General features: G+C 37.9%; 1 protein-coding gene across 7 annotated transcripts in view; it reads right to left on the minus strand.

Moving 5' to 3' along the window:
• Positions 1 to 17,060, minus strand: part of PIGK (phosphatidylinositol glycan anchor biosynthesis class K) — a 71,601-nt gene extending 54,541 nt beyond the window's left edge. For 6 of the 7 annotated variants that reach the window (XR_007377056.1, XR_007377054.1, XR_007377055.1 and 3 more), the window contains exons 1-9: positions 16,848 to 17,012; positions 15,727 to 15,780; positions 13,514 to 13,605; positions 11,992 to 12,127; positions 10,904 to 11,015; positions 10,475 to 10,571; positions 10,014 to 10,131; positions 8,826 to 8,936; positions 1,135 to 1,307 (exon numbers count right to left, since the gene is read on the minus strand). Coding sequence is in view for 2 of the 7 variants with exons in the window: in XM_048945058.1 (XP_048801015.1) it covers positions 1,135 to 1,307; positions 8,826 to 8,936; positions 10,014 to 10,131; positions 10,475 to 10,571; positions 10,904 to 11,015; positions 11,992 to 12,127; positions 13,514 to 13,605; positions 15,727 to 15,780; positions 16,848 to 16,997 (1,043 nt within the window). In the remaining 5 variants the exon portion in view is untranslated. Of the gene's footprint in view, positions 1 to 1,134; positions 1,308 to 8,825; positions 8,937 to 10,013; positions 10,132 to 10,474; positions 10,572 to 10,903; positions 11,016 to 11,991; positions 12,128 to 13,513; positions 13,606 to 15,726; positions 15,781 to 16,847 lie in introns of all 7 variants that reach the window. The other variant, XM_048945060.1, reaches the window with a different exon arrangement.
• Positions 17,061 to 17,557: the final 497 nt, after the last annotated feature.

A 17,557-nucleotide genomic window follows, 5' to 3' on the forward strand; every position in this document is an offset into this window, starting at 1 on the left:
AAGGAGGGTATATAATTTGCAGCTCTGAAATTAAGAAGTCTAAAACCTGATCTCCTTTAAATTTTCCACAAACTAGAATCCCACATGGTGTCCTAGCAAAAACTGTTTTTTATTTCAGAGGCAAAAGAAAATCTAGCTTCACTAAATTGTTCTGAATTAAGCAAAGAATTATTTAATTTGTGTATGGTTAGTACTGCCATGCACAATATAGTTAAAAGCACAATATGAAACTAAATTATAAAATACACTGGACTTAGTGTAGGATAGTGTTAATTACAAGGGCCAGAGCTAGCATTATCTTTAAAATTAATGAATCTGATATCCACTAACAACTTAATTTATCTGAGTGATAGTTAATATTAATTCACATGAATTTATGAGTTTGAAAAAAATCTTACAATCTTGGTTAGAGTTGACAATTTTTTCTTTCTTCTCTCCTAGAGGAAAGTATTGTGAAAGCTAAAATATGCATCAGAAATGGCAGTACAATGCCAAATAAACTGCTGTACAAGCACATCTTCCTTTACATGTTTCCAATAGGTGGCAACAGAATACCAAAAATACAAAGGAGTTTATAATTCCTTCTTCATCCACAAAGAATTAGAATCCCTATTAACTCTACCAGCAAATTTGCACCAGCAGTGTTATTCAGGTAAATCATTACATCTGCAACTGAAATTCTCTGGACAGTTAAAGCCAAAAGGCAGAGAATTTGCAGAATAGAAACAGAACATTTATTAAGAAAACATTAATGAAACAACCCATGCTTTGAACTCAGAGCTTATCAGAAGGAGTAAACTACTATAAAAATAAAAATTAAAATGTCTCTGCACATTAAACTATTAAAGAAGAAAGAAAATTTTAGACTACTTTCTTTGCTGTTGATGATGATAGCCACACCTTGGTCTTTAGAAGTATTTATTTGGAAGATGGAATGAAGGAGTGGGAATTTTTCTTAAACAGAATGCTCTCTGCTGACAAATCTCCATTTTATCAGTAGTAACAGTCCATACTGACTCCTTGGTCCTTTCACAGAAAACAAAGTTCTTCTTCCCTTGACAGTTTTAAGGCAGTTTTGTTTCTGCTGAACAAAGCTAAATAATATACTAAATATAATAGATAATGACTACTCACTCGCTTTCAAAGCCAGCTAAATTACGGTCCAAAGCAATTGTCTCTGTAGTAATTTCCACTTTTCTTACGCTGCCAAAGAAGTCTGTTATCAGAACATTTTGAGGGTCTCGCTGGAAGAGATCAGTTCGATGCCCAGGAGTTGAAACACACAAACTTTTTGGACAGACCTGAAACTGGAAACAAATATGGAAAGTCATATCATGTCCCACATTGATCAACAATTTCTACGAGTACTTTTCAAAGTGAAATGATCATAAAATTAAGACAAATACCATACATAAATTTTTGTAGTACCCTTAATTTTCATACGAGCTCCACAGCAAAAGAAAAGGGACTGAAATAAAAAGCATTATTAAAAGTTACAAATAAAAAATAATAAAAATTATTAAAAAGCATAAACAGAAAACCTTAACCCTCAGCTATCAATATGAGCACAGAAATGCTTTTGTGAAAGCCGACTGCAACTGACCGATTAAATGTGAAAATGCATTTCTGAATACAGAAGCACCAACACTGCTGTATCTTCCAAAAAGCAAAAGGTGGTATAAATTCTTCATGCTTACCAAAGGGAGGCAGGCAAGTTTCACAAGCCATGACAAGTAGCTAGCTGTGAAGGTTTTAAAATTGAATCAAGAATTTAAATTTTAATCAGAAAAAAAAATCCTTATCCTTATTTCTGGTTTACAGCCTATGAATTAATACTCAATGAGGACCTTAAAATATCAAAGGTGTACTATGCACATTAAATTCACACAGACATGCCTGTAACACCTACAAATTAGCTATCTACTTTTCTATTGATTTTATGTACCTATCTGTTCCACTACCTCCAGCACAAATTCCAACAGTGGGAAAGCAAAACTAACACTAACAAATTAAACTAGTTTAGATGGACTCATTTTCTGCAAATGTATCTTTATACTGAATAAAGTGGATACAACGATGACACATTAGTTGTAATACTTAAAATATCTGACTAAGTAGCATGCTTATTAAGCAGTAGAACTGTTACAAATCCAGAAGTCACTCAAGGCAAAACCAGTGGATTTTGGATGGAAAATTTTGGATCGGGGGTTTTTGCACAGGTCCTACTACACTGCCCACACAAGTCTTTAGCATTTTCCATCCAGACAGATTCCTTATTCCAGCGTACCTCCTAGATTACATAGCTTGTAGTTTAATTAGTAACATTACACGACTTCAAATTGCATAGCCGTGAAAGTCAATCAGGGCCCCACTTCCTGGCCTCTGAGCTGGGAAAGCTGAGTTTGTGTCTCAGTCCACAGAAGGCATTTCATAACTAAACACACAACCCCGCCAAACACAGGCAGAGACAAGCAACCCTCTAAGACACAGGTGAAAGGTCGACAGCATCTTGAGCAGCTTCTTGACCAAATGTTGCTGCCCACTGAACTGCCTCTCCGACAGCCTGCAGGCTGTGTGGTAACAGTTTGTTATGCAACCTTGTGTGTTCTAGCAACAAAGAATACTTAACACAGCACATTCATGCACGGGACTACCAAGTACGCTTACCTTCCTGAAATGACATCTTCCAAGTGATTTTCACAAACAGGTCCACTGGTTACATGATATAAATCTTATACACCTGATTCTGTCATGAGTCAGCTGGTTGCATTCTCAGGGCAGAATCACAAGTCCTAGTTAGCTCAGTGCAGATGCAGCCTCAATTATCACAGATGCTGACAGATAAAACCTGTAAGTTTCAATTCCATACCTCCTAGCAGAAATTCTTTGCACAGCCCAGCACAAAATAGACAAGTTTGTATGGTAGTTTTTTTTAGGACAGCAGAACCCTTTTCTTAAAAAGTTTCTCAGAGAGAAAGCAATGTACTTGGTCCCACTACAGATTCCGTCTCACTGTTCCTCCCTTCTGCACCTACTACAACTTCTCTTTTATACCTGGTCTTACAGCCTAAGCTTGTAAATCCAGGGAGGCTTCAGCTCACATTAACCTTTACCCTAAACGATGGATACACGCACACAGATCCGCTGAGCTGTTTTTCAGTAATTCCCACTTATCTTGTTTGCAGAGTATCACATCTCCTGAACAAGATCTTTGCTATCCTCCATGTGAAGTGGAAATGAAGCGGACTGACCAGCATCATGCTTCCTGCACACACAGAAGACACTTGCCAGTGCACATAAACATTCATTTCTTGGTTTCATCAAAAGACAATACATTTTCTCCAACTTGAAGTAAGGGCACAAACATAAAACCTGTCTCCAAAGTAAGCTACATAAGTTAAATATTTATTTTGATCCCTCTATTTGATACATTAATCTTTACTGCAGCTATATTTTTATGTCGGGGTAATGGCTAGAAAGGCTACAAAACACTTTAAGAACTACAATACTTTTATATTCTTGTACTGTTAACACCAGTATAAGAATATACGATGAGAACGAATGACTCTACAAATTATGAACAACCTTTCAATGCAGCTGCCTTCCATCAGCCCCAAACAGACTCCCAGCAGCAAGTCAAAAGTTTATTGATCATAGGCAACCACTGCAAATAGCTTCAAAGACATCAAAGAAAGAGCTGCTTCGCAATTCTGCTTTATGTTAGCTACTAAAGGAACATGAGCCCAGTGCTCTTTTTATCTGAGGGCCCACTGAACTTTTGCCTTGCTGGTCACAGCAAATACTTCCATTTCCTTCCTAAAACACTGACTTCAAAAACATCTTTCTTGCTCTCAACAAATGCAGTTTAAGAGTGAGATCTGCAAAATCATTGCAGTAAACATGTACAGAGAAGGGATCTAATCAGTGTTCTTCAGAGCCTTCAGTTACTGGACTCAGCTGGGAAAATATCCCACGTACAGACTGCATGACACTGCATAACAGCCCCGTCCTCATGGGCAAAGTGAACCTCATCACATGCCCATCTCTGCAAAAAAATTACAAGCACAGGTTTACCTGTAAAGCTGTCTGACCATTAAAATAAACTTTCAGTGGATTAATTCTACGCTTTCACAGACAAACTGAATGCTTTTCTGGGCCAAAAAAAAAAAAAAACAGAACAAAACACCACATTTCTAAGTAGAATTACAATAGCCTGTTAACAAGAGCATGCAGGATATTATATCAGATGATTTAATCATTTATTTAAGTTTAACTCAATGGACACACTAAATAGCTTGTTGGAAGCTTAGTGCCTTTCAGCCACTTATTTCTCACACACAGTTACCATCCCTTAACTCTTGAAGGAGGGCAGCACCAGTCTCACCAATTGTTCCTGCACCTGGAACTGCTTGCATTTCTTCCACCTGCCTTTTACAACTCTCAAGAAAGCACTACAGGATGATAAAAAGCTCATGGCATTTTAAAACAAACAAAAAACCGAAGAAAAAAAATATTATTAAAGGTATAAATCAATGCAGTAAAACAATGATCTGTAAGTTTATAATTTGAAAGTAAAGTATTCAACCTACTTGAAAAGCAAGCACATTTCAGATTAAAGCTAGTGTATTTATTATTGCGTCTCATAATCTACCTTGATGTATTTCAAATGTAAACTTCTTTTGGACAGTAAGAAACAGACACAGATGGCAATTCTCTCACCTAAACTACAACAATTTTGTTTAAAAAAAGTCACTCAAATAAATCAGAGCTGTCATTTTGATGCAGAAAAGCTGTTACCTTCCATGCTATTTTCCAGAATGGAAAAAAGCTTAAAATATCATTACATAAAAAGTATGGTGTCCCTCATAGATTTTCTATACATAATTGACTACTCCTTAAAAACCTATTAGAAAGCATGAATTCCGAAGCACACCAGCACCCTGCAATGTGCTTCTGTTCTCTGTGGCAGTCAAAACCCAAATGCAACTAGACACCAAATTTGTCTTCCTGGGTGATAGAGTTCCAGATCACATATGAACATTCAGAAGATAACCAACGCTCCTTGTTGAAATACAGTATTTGTTAATAGAGAAAGAACTGAAAGCAGGTATCCTGGGGTTCTAATTTATTCAACGTACATACATTTTCTTTTTAAACTCTCGCTAAGTGAAATTAATTATAATGCATATTAAATATATTAACATTAACACAGAGGACAGAACTAATGGCTCCAGCATTATTTAATACCGAGCATCCCTGAAAAAAGGGAAAAATACCTGTCTACAATTAAAAGAAATGTATTTAGATACAGTTTTTGATAGGAAAAGAAAAATAACATTTTATAATACAAGATGGAAAAAAATAGATCACACACCATTGCAAAAATATCACTCAGTAAGCAGAAGAAAAGCTGTACAGATTAATTAGCACAGCACAGTCAGCAGAGCTTAGTGGCTCTGACTCAATAACTCTGCCATAACTGTCCTTATTTTGGGTTCATTTTCTACTCAAAGCTGCTTTGTGCTGAGATGATATAATTGGTCGCACCAAGTGTAATATGAAGGTCTCTCTTCTAAGCTCTTAGAATACATGTACATATTGCAAAACAACTGCGATGAGGGAATTGAGTGCACCCTCAGCAAGTTTGCTGATGACACCAAGCTGAGTGGTGCGGTTGATACGGTGGAAGGAAGGGATGCCATTCAGAGGGACCTCGACAGGCTGGAGGGCTGGGCTTGGGTGAACCTGATGAGGTTCAACACGGCAAAGTGCAAGGTTTTGCATTTGGGCCAGAAGAACCCCAGGCACCTGTACAGGCTGGGAGGAGTGGTCCTTGAGAGCAGCTCGGCAGAGAAGGACCTGGGGGTCCTCATGGACGAGAGACTGAATATGAGCCAGCAGTGCGCTCTGGCAGCTCGAAAGGCAAATGGGATCCTGGGCTCCATCAGGAGAGGGGTGGTCAGCAGGGACAGGGAGGTGATTGTCCCTCTCTACTCGGCTCTTGTGAGGCCCCATCTGGAGTACTGTGTCCAGGTGTGGAGCCCTCAGTACAAGAAAGACATTGAGATTTTGGAAAGGGTCCAGAGGAGGGCGACTAAGATGATCAGGGAGCTGGAGCACCTCCCCTATGAGGACAGGCTGAGGGAGTTGGGCTTGTTCAGCCTGGAGAAGAGAAGGCTGCGGGGTGACCTCATTGCAGCCTATCAGTACCTGAAGGGAACCTACACCCAGGAGGGGAGTAAACTCTTCAAAAGGGCTGACAACAGCAGGACTAGGGGAAATGGATCCAAGTTGAGGGAGGGAAGATTTAGGTTGGATGTTAGGGGGAAGTTCTTTACTAGGAGAGTGGTTAGGCCCTGGAACGGGCTGCCCAGGGAGGTTGTGGATGCCCCGTCCTTGGACGTGTTTAAGGCCAGGTTGGACGGGGTCCTGGGCAACCTGATCTAAATGCGTATGTTTGGTAGCCCTGCTAGGCAGGGGGGTTGGAACTACATGATCCTTGAGGTCCCTTCCAACCCGGGTGATTCTGTGATTCTGTAATTCAAGTGTTTGCAACCTGTACCACAACAGTTTACTACCATAGGACAATTTTGAGACAATTTTGGAACAAAAATGCGTAATGGCACTGAGAAAAAGAGGATTCCAGTATTAACAATCCAACTACCCAGTACCTGTGTGAAAAAAGGACTGCAAAGCAATTACAGACTAGCACTTTGATAACTAAGGTCTTTAAAGGAGAAAAAAAAACAAAAAACAAGAAACTGGCTAAATGAAACACATTTCTTGATGCGCTGCTGTTTCCAAACTTTTTAATTAAGATACTAATTAAATAAAACCGTCTGATTTCCACAAATGGAAACTCTGTTATCTTGAAATTTTCTAGAACATATATGAATCTGATTTTGAAAGTTTGAACGTGTGGCACATTACTTTTTACTTTTTTGGAATTGCAATCAAACTGAAATTCAGTCATTTGCACAGCTTTTTGCTATCCCCTTAGCAACACAGATGGAGCAGGTGGGAAGTAGGTGGAGGAAAGATGCCTCATTCTTCACAGGAATGTGATATCCAAACCTTAGGCGGATGTGAAGTGAAGATTTTTAAAGAGTGGCTGGAGAAAATCACATAGGTGATATGATGGACACCATGTAACAAATACTTTCTTCTGAAAGAGTAGACATCAGACACAGAAGGCTGGTCAACAACTACACTTCAGCTGTGAGTGAACTCGTTAGTGAGCCACTTAACATATTGCCCAGACTTCCCAAGTGTCAGCTTTAAAAATCAGGCTTGCATAAGCATTAGCTCTTTTTTCTTAACCCAGAACAGTACTAACATTGCATTCCAGTGCCAAATATACCTATATGAATCCTATAACACAACTGCTGAAATATATGTATATCATGATTCAGTACTTTTTCAAGCCGTCTCACATAATTGGTTCTATTCCCTCCCCTTCCCAGAGCAGCAATAAAGAGATTCGTGCTGTGATGTCTTACATGATGTAAGTAATTTATCTGTGTAAGTTTCCATGGGTCTTCCTACTTACTCGGCATACAACATAAAACAAAAATGCAAAGCAGAGTGTTTAGGTATCTTCTCAAAAGAGCCCAAAATGTAAGCTACTTGACCACCTACTACATTTTCTGTACTGTTGACAATACCTGAACTAATATCTAGTATCTTTTTTTATTTAATGTCAATTCATTTTCTAGTTTACAAAACAGAATTCTAGAATGCTGTTTGAATGAACAAGGTAGAAGCAGAAGTGCTGTCAACAAAAAACTTGCATATTCTTCTTTAACAAGATTGATTTTAAGGTTTTTTGTATTTCGTGATCAGACAGGTACTAAATTACAAGCCAATTTCATTCTCATTCCAGTAAAGGAATTATGAATCTTAGTCACTGAATCAATTCTATATCAACATAAAATCTGTTAAGTGGGAGCTGTTTAGACTGAATTCTACTACAGATTTGACAACCAGCCTAGGACAAGCCTCTGTAGACAAAGGAGTAGATGCTCCATTTACACAAATGAATCAAACACAGTGTGCACAGTCAGTGGTGCGCCTAGATCATTGATACAGTCATGGCATCAGGATTTACAGCTACAAGGCAACACAGCAGAACATACAACTATAGTAAAATTAGCCTTGGAACAGGCATGAAGGGTTAATAAAATAATAAAAGATGGCCACCTTTTATGCAATTTTATCAGTGCATATATCTAACTGTTACAAGGGCGTTTGCAGACGTTTTACCTTAGATTATCTTGGTTGTTTTTTTTTCACTGCTTCTTAACTGAAAGCTTCATTCAGTACTCACCTAAGATATAATATACTCCAAACACAGACAGATTTAGATATCTCTTGGTCTGGAAGCTAAGTGGAGAAATCAGCCTCTATAGGCATTTGTGAGTGCACAAATAGAATTTTAACTGTTTAATCAACTTTGCAAAATTCTACCAATGGTTGCCTTTCCATATCCACAAAGTGCCTGTTATCCATTAAGTTGATTTTACATATTTCAGAAGTTTCCAACTATTGTTTTTTATGCACAATCATTTTATTTAAATATTCAATGGATTTTATTTATTTTTCAATGATTTTTTTTTTAACGGCTAGTTTTGGTTAACTTTTTTCTGTAGCCAATAAGCCACTTTCACACAAAGGACAATCCTCTAAATGTTACACTACTGTTTTGCTTAATAATGGCAGAAAGGCCCTCCCCACAAAGCTACTTCTAAGACAAACAGTAGTTGTACAGAAAACATTTGGAGAACACCATGAAAAAATAAATTACTGAGCGTTGAGATTCTACTTACAAGGTCATTCATATTTGTCTGACTGGCTGGATGAACTTCTTCCAAGAATTCTAGCATGTAAAACGTGTATCTGTCCATAAGATGAACACCAATCCCAAGATCAGGTTGATGCTACAAAATAATATGAAACGGCTACAGGGCATTTGCAGAACAGAACTCAGTATTTAGAGAAGGGAACAGCATATAATAGCATGTTACAAAAGTTAAGCATAATGTGTTATTTGTTCCTAGGAAAATTACACAAAGCAAATTACTACTCGTGAAGAAATATTCTGGTGGTGAACTATGTAACATATGGATCATTTTCATTTTTCTAGACTACATCTGGACAATAAGCTGGGAATTCCCTTCTTAGAAGTCCAGTGAATTTATGTACCATCCCCAGCTTCCTAGGGCTTGGAAAACAGAGCTGAGAAAGAGAGCTTATTTTCAGTTTGGCTTGGATCTCTTTCCTATCATTCTTTCTGTAATGTCAGTGGGGTATAAGTATACCCCATTTTTCATATACCAAGTATAAGAAACACAAGACTGAATATTCCCCTCTCAGATCTCTCATGTCTTTCCATAACATTTTTGCCCAATCTAGGTAACGTATAAATTGACCAGGAAGCACAGAATTCTATCACCACTTTTAACTATCAGCAATTAGCTGAAGATGATTTGCCTCTTCCTTTTCACCGGACGTGTGGGTCCTCAGAATTTCTGTAAACCTTTCCAAGTCCTTGAAAACTTTTTAGAACTGAACTGGAACTGAGCAAGATAGTGTCAGTTGAAGATACACAAATAAAAGCTAGTGTTGATAGGCAGAGCTAAAAATCAACATGTAGACAAAGGAAGAGGAGAGTCATCATCTTCCTTACATGTACAATACCTTTTGCATTGTCAATTATAATTTTCTATAATTTTACATGTATAAAATATACTATGAAATGATTTTTGCTATTATTTCTGTGATAGAAAACATCAAAAAATAAAACATATTAGCCTGTTTCTTTGTGACAGCCCACAAAAGCAGGAAGATACACCTTACAGTTTTGTCAAAGCTGCACTTTATAACAAAACACATTATACAGTACACAATTAGAAAGAAAATTTTAGTTATTAAAAAAAAAAAAGCAGCAATGGCTGTACTTTTAACTCACTCAGATATTCTGAAAATCATCTTCAGGACCACAAAAATGTACTTACTGATAACGAATCTTCTCCTACTTGGCTGCTAGCCAAGGCAATTATATTAGGTGAATAAAATCGTTCATACATGGATGCTCCTTGACAAGTATCAATGATAAACAACAGTTCATTGTACCTAAAAGAAACAAAACAGCCCTCTTACTCAATTTTCTTCAGATTGAAATATAGGAACTTTGCTTTCTAGTCACCAGGATAGCTACTACCAACCTAAGGAACAGAAGACTTTGCACTAATTGATTTTAAAATGGCAAGTTCAGCCAAATCAATTCTAGGGGAAGTTCTCACAGTGGGAAGCTGAGAGTGAAATTTAAAACTCTTCTTTCTGAATGTAAATTTTCACCTAATTCTATGGACAGCAAACAGCATCACTGTTGAAAGTTCAGTAAGGCCTACCAGTAAGATTTCAGGCTTGTTAATGAAATATAGTATTTAACCTCTACACAATACATTCTTATTACCTTCTTTTCTGCCACATTTGTTCAAAGGCATCAGCAAGTTCTACATTTGTGATTTCTTCAGAATCTTGAAATTTTAGGAAACCATTCCCACCATGGCCTAATAGAAAATATACAATTAGGCAAGTATGTAGGTTAAGGAAAGATATTTAGTCTGGGTGATCACCTTTCTTAAAAAATAAACAAACAATTGTTTTGCTCCAATAAAACTTCAGCACAAGGACAGTAAAAATATAATTTAGACTGGAAACTGCATTTAATAAGTACAGTCTTACAGGTTTTCTTTGTTAGTATGACATGTTAAGGAAAAAAATCATTTGTCAATCCTTTATTTTTTTGTTTGGGCTCCTCATGAGAATTCATGCTTTCATACAGATCCATCCAACTGAACAATAAATGTCAGTAGAAGTGTATACACAAAACTCCAATTACCTGTCATGTATATTAGAATATTGCTTCTGTCATCAGAAAGAAGACGTTTAGATCGGGGAGTGCTTGGTGGGATTCTTCCTGTTAACACACGCAAGAAATTTTCCACAGTAACCTAAGAATAGAAGCATAAAGTAATTTTTTAGAAATAAAAATATGGGTCAACAATTCTAGGTTGGATTACATCAAAAAAAATGTAATTGGAACAATACAACATGCAGTGTACCCAGTAAGATGCAATACTGTATGGTATAAACTGCATCAACAGACATCTTCTTGTTCAAGACTTTTACTGCAATAAGGCTCACAATTACACAGCATCTCTTATTATATCTCACTAATATCAGCCTGGTGTTCTACTATACCCAATAAGACTACTATCATTTTAATTTCTAAATACGTTTTCCATTGATTTGAAAACCTGTCAGTGTATACCTTTGTTCTGTCAAAGCTGCTCATGTGCTCACAAAATGCTCCAACATTTCTGTGTGTTGCCATGGAAAAATAAAAGTTTAAATTACTTCTGCAACTCAGGAGAGGAAAAACAAGATCAATTTCAGTTACATAAGTCTTTGTGTGATCAAATATCATCAAGATGGTGATCGTAAAACCTCCTATAAAACTCCATTTGCTGTCCATGCAGACACATGCAGCAAATGCTAGCAAAAATCCATACTCAGGAAAGAACATAAGAAAAAACCAGCACATTTCCATTTTGGTACAGTATCTTCATCTCTTTATACAAAGCTTTACATCTTATATATGCCTTTAAATGCTCCTAGAAACTTTCATCAACAATTATTCAGCACTATTAAATCATTTATTTGTTGTCTGCTTTAAGATCTCCTGGTAAACTATTTGAAAGAATATGACACAAAAATAAAAAGACAATAGAACATAGATTTCTACATAGTAACTATTTTACAAAAAAAAGTAGGTTATGGCATTTGGTATTTTTTTTAATAAAAGCATAAGCTTAAGATTAGAAATATAAATAGCAAACACTTCATTTGCACACTGAAAGTTTCACATAGGTGTTGAGCATTTGCAAGATATAAAAATATAGATCCAATAATTTAAAGCACGGCTACCTCATAGCTTCTGTAATCCACTTCTACATCATCTCCATAGACATTTAGCTCCATGTTTTTATGGCTAAACACAGTAGCTGGTTTAGGATTCCTGGGATTACATGCCATATCATCTGCCAGCATCAGGACAATGTGACTGTGAAATACAAGGAAGACATAAATCTAAAGGAAATTACAAGAAAATTATCCCATGATTAAAAGAGTAGCTTACGACTCAAGAAGATGCCTGTCATTGTAAGTGAAGATTTGCTTAGTTACATGGTATTTCCTTATGAACACACTCACTGATAGAGTTATCACAGAGGGAAATGCAGCTAGCTGCTATCTAGCAACAGGTTTCACTCAGGCCAAAGCTGAACATGCAGTTAACACTAGCAACTCTATGGTACAGACTCGCATAGAGCTAGGTGACAGAACAGGGCTAAATCACTTCATACAGTTCCACAGAAGAAATCCCAGCCTGTCTGTGCCCTTTCAAGTAGATCAATTAAAAACATAATGAAAATCATTTTGTTCATTAAATCTGAGGAGCTCGCAAACATTCTTCAAACTATTATACTACATCTGATACAGTGCTGCATGGTTAGTAGCACTAACCGGAAATTCTTCTATGGAACACATATGAGTTGACAGCTGATAGGTTTTGTCTTATTCACACTAACATTAAAAACAAAAAAAATTATCACCTGAAGGACTATTAGAACACTGTACCAACCTGCATGCAGCCAGACATCTACACGTGGCAGGGTCAGGATTTGGTCAATACATAAAACACCAAGAGGTCACTGTTTGTTTACCTATGTCACCGCCTGTTTGCCTACATGAGGATTTTAAGAGTAATTCTGTTGTTCATTAAGTGCTGATACACTCCACATGCTAGAAAGATAAATGCTACCCAAAATAACTGAAGCACAGATCCTCAAAAATAATCAAAGTAAATTACTTCATTTGGAATAAAATGCAGACAGTTGAGCACAAACATGCACCATATGCACTCTTAAAAAAAAACACTGTCCATACATCCAGCCAAACAATTTTGGTGTTAATTTGCTGCTTAACTGTTAAACTAAAGTAATCCAATCACGTATGTTACTGCTATTCCCATACTGTAAAACTTCAACCACATAATGATTCCAGCAATCAAAAACTATTCCTTAACTCATTTAGGTTTAGTTTTATCCTAGCAGAACTTTCCTCTTACAAACTGAATCATTGTGCCCATGCATCAGCAAATCAGAGCAACCTATATTCATAGACGCACAAACCATTTTCCCAATGAATTCTTCTGTTAGATGACAAGTAATTTAAACCACCAGACAGTTCCATTTAAAACAAGGAAAAAATCCTTTCAAAACAAACAAGCAAACCCCAACACAAAAGAGCACACCTAAGAACTGTGATAAATGTTTATTTCTAAGTTAGCTTAAACTGGGAAGAAAAATGTATTTTCATACTGCTTCAGACAGCAGAAAGACTTTAATAGCACATGTGAAAGGAACTGCATTCACCAAGATCCCCTCACCTGTCAGGAATGCCCAATCTCTTGACACTTCTGTATACTGAAAGAGTGTTTGCCACGTGACGGTAATTAAACCAGAATCGAGACGTACATACCTTGAATTTTTAAGAAAGAGAAAAAACAGCACCAGATTAAGTAGTGTAAAATATACAAATAAGCCTGGCTTATGCATCAGAAGACACTGATAACAGGTATTGAACAAAGTAACAAATCAGAAAGAAAACAGCAACATCAAGAAAGTCATGATGTAAGCTATATACATGTAAACCTTTGCTGTACCAAAGAAATAAATGTGGAAAATAAATGTTAAAAAAAAAAAAAAGCGTTTTATGTGTTTGCTCATGACAAAATTGACATAAAACCCAACTAAGCATAGAAAAAGCCATTTTAGGGAATAAACCAGCAAGAACAGTGAGCAGATAAGCTATTCTATTTCCTCTTACTGTCTCCATAGCCAATAAAAGAAAAATCTAAGGAAGAGTTTTCATCTCTATAGCAAACCCCTTCTGGGAGCACGACTGCATAAATGCATAAGTGAATTCATGCAGAAACCACACTGGGGAAAATACAATGAGAGTACTTTGCATTTAAGGAGTCAAACATAATAAAGAGCTACATAAACTCTAACCAAAATCTGAACACAAAGTCTCAAAAAATTTCAAAGGAGTTCAGTTAGATTAACAAGGTGAAAGGTTGGGGATGAGTCATTCACAGCATCATTAAGGTTGGAAGAGATCAATTCCCTAGGTGAGACATTATTTGATCTGTCCTCAAAAACTCCAAACCAATGAGATTCCAAAATTTTCAGAGGTAATCTGCTGCAGTTCCTTGCTGGCCTTATCGCTGTCCTTGTGTTTACATCAAGTTCACTACTTTTCATTTGTTCTACATCAACAGCAACTTTCTTTTGCAGAAAAATTCCTTTTGCTTTACCAATCTTTCAGACAGATGAAGAAAAAAGCTTTATAAAAGATCTGATTTTAAAAGCAGAAAAATAGAAAAGAAGGAATGACCATAGCATTTCAGACAGTTTAAATTCCTCAATTCCAAATTAAATAGAAATATCTTTAAGCAAATTTGTGCCATCTAACATCTTTTTTTCTATACTTAAAGAAACTTAAAATCCAAATTCAGTCTGAAAGGATTTTCAAGTCCATTCAGTTACAAATTTCAAAAACTCCCACGTGTACATTTGCCTTTCAGCAAGACTCACAGCTCTAAAAACTGACCCCATCAAACACAGCTGTGACTTTTATCATCCCCTCCATTACCTCTTACAACACAGTAGAAAACATGCCCAGGCTTGAAGCCATTGATGGCAGCCAAATCCTCCCTATTTTATCACTTAAAAAATCTGTAATAATTGTTACAAAGACAAATCATGAACTGTTTAAAAAAATATAATTTGCAGAGAATCTGTTGAGGATAGAAAGTACAGTTATTCAGACAGAACATTCCACTTCATCTTTTTTTTAAGCACTCAAACAAAAATGTTTATTTGTTAATAGCATTAAAAGAAATACTTGATGTTTTAATAGTTTCTAGTTTGTACTTCATAGAAATTATTCCTTCTAATTCAATTCATTACTATTTACTTTCATTTTATGTTGCTAAATTTCAGTATCTGTAAAACAAACATCTGCTACCGAGTAATCATGATAGTGTTCTGAAACAAATTAGTCATTAAGACCTGAGCTGTGATTAAGAACCAATTCTGCAGTATGATTCAAAGTTAATAAAAGATTCGTGGCAAAGAAAAAAAATTAACAACTGTTGATTTAAACATTATGTCTCCTCAATTTATTTTATTCTAAGCCTGTTATCACAAGTTAACAGATTGACTAAGGATACACAAATCAGAAACAAATTATACCTTCCTGGTCAAAGAGACACACCTCTCTGATATCATAACTACGTGCTAATTCAATGTGCATTGTGATAATTTAACTGTTTTAATGCTGTTGAACTTTACTTTAATGAAATCTGCCATGTAACTCTATGTTCTGAGTGCTTGATGTGTAATTACATGGAACAGATAATTTTATTACAGTTAATAGATTTGCAGGGATCACCTCAAATTTATTTATTTCCAAGTCTTTATCCTTCCATTCCATTTCTTTCAAACAAACAGAATTACTGCACAACTGTTGCAAATACAGTACATTATAAAAAACTGAAAACCTTTTTTTTGTAGAATTTGCCAGAACTACACTTACCAGAACTGCCCAGTTATTTGTATGCCCGCTTTTGAAGAACTGTTCTGCTCGATCCTGAGAGATGGAGACAATATTAGATGTTTTTCAGTAGAAAGAAAGAAACGATCATTTCTATTTTTGTTTCCACAAAACAAAGCATATTTGATTTCTTGGACTTAGCATACCTAAAATAAAATTTACCAAAGCTTCAAAGCCAGAGATTTTTCTTATCCCACGTCACACATTCTACCCAAGATAACTGTAACTAAAGTTTCCGTGAAACTTGCTAAACAACAAGAAGATCCATTAGTCACTTTCAGCTTAGTTAACAAGGAAAGCCTACGCATGTCTATACCACAGTATGCTCCAAGAACAAAATACACTAATTTACTGACTTGCAATTTCTTTCTTAGTGAGATAAGGAGCTTGGGTGAAGTTCTATTTTATTGTTCCTTTTGTTTCTTCAGAAAAAGTCCTTAGTCTTGTTTCTAGCAGAGAAGTCAACCTATACTTTATGCCCCATGTTTAGAAACAAGGAGCCAGGACAATAGCAATCCACTACCTCAATCAATCACGGCTCCCCGCAGGCTTTGCAGACTGCATCAGGACACCGAGCGGGACCGGGGCTCCAGAAGCAATGCGTGCACTGTGCAAAAAGCACATTACTGATATAAGAAATCAACGCAGCAGGCGATGCGGCCCGCAGACTCGCTCACAGCAGGCAGAACTACAGCATGAAGGCCAGGGGAACTCTTTATTCACACACGGCTTTGCAAATGTCCAGAAAGGCAAAGAGAGCCTGCGCAACTGAAAGTTACACTGCATGACCACAGCAAAATTGCATTTCAGGAGGCAGCGAACGTATTAAAAGAAAGGAGGGATTTTTAACAACTCTTCTCGCTCTCTAAGCAAGCCGCACGTGCTCGCGCTTCTGCACCACACCCCACCCCGAGGCAGCGGCACCGCAGCCGCGCTGGGGCGGACCGAGGCGGGGCTCCACCCCACCAGGGGCAGTCCGGGCTCGCGCGCTCCGACGAGCGCCGGCAAGATGAAGGAAGGAAGCAGCGCCCAGGTAGCAGAACGGAGTCTGCGGCGCCGCTCGCCCTCTGTCCCCACCACCGCTCTCCTTCCAGCCCTCGTACCTGGATGCCGCTGGCGAGCACCGCGCCGCAGCACTCCAGGAGCAACGCCGCTACGGCGGCGACTCTGGCCCAGCGGGCGGCGGGCGCGGCGGCGGCCATGTTGCCCCACTCCGCTGCGCTGCCGGAAGGGGCGAAGCGGCCTCTGCGCATGCTCCGCAGTGCCGCCCCGGCAGGAGAGGCGCAGCTGCTGCTCCGCGGGGAGACCGGGAGCGACCCCCGGCTCCGAGCTGTGCCGAGCGATTGCATACTTAAAGTGCGGGCTTACGCGCGCTTTTTACGTACCAGAAATGAGCTCGAGTCGCTGGGTGTTGTGGAGGCACGGTGAGGGCAGGAAGCAGAGCGGAGCAGCTTCAGGGGGGCTGGAGGAAAGGGGCAGAGGAATGAGAGCAGATCTTATGTCAAGATGTCTTGCTATAGCCTTGCCTTTAGCACACATGGCTCATCCGTCAGAACCAGTGAATCATCAGGCTTGTAACACAATCTACCAAACCGTTTGGTATGATCTTTCGATTTCCACTAACTCACCTTTTCAGTGTCTTTGCTCAGTTACCCGATGCCTTCCATTACAAGATACAGAATCTGCCCTGGACCGTGGAAGCTATTTCCTGCTCCATGTATTTGTCGTCAGTAATGACTTTTCAGACAGCAGCATATTTTAATATATTGGTGTTGGAATTTCAGTAATGTTACGTTTGCTGTTTGAAATCATG

Source organism: Lagopus muta, chromosome 5 (genome assembly GCF_023343835.1).
Source record: "Lagopus muta isolate bLagMut1 chromosome 5, bLagMut1 primary, whole genome shotgun sequence".
Classification (NCBI taxonomy): domain Eukaryota; kingdom Metazoa; phylum Chordata; class Aves; order Galliformes; family Phasianidae; genus Lagopus; species Lagopus muta.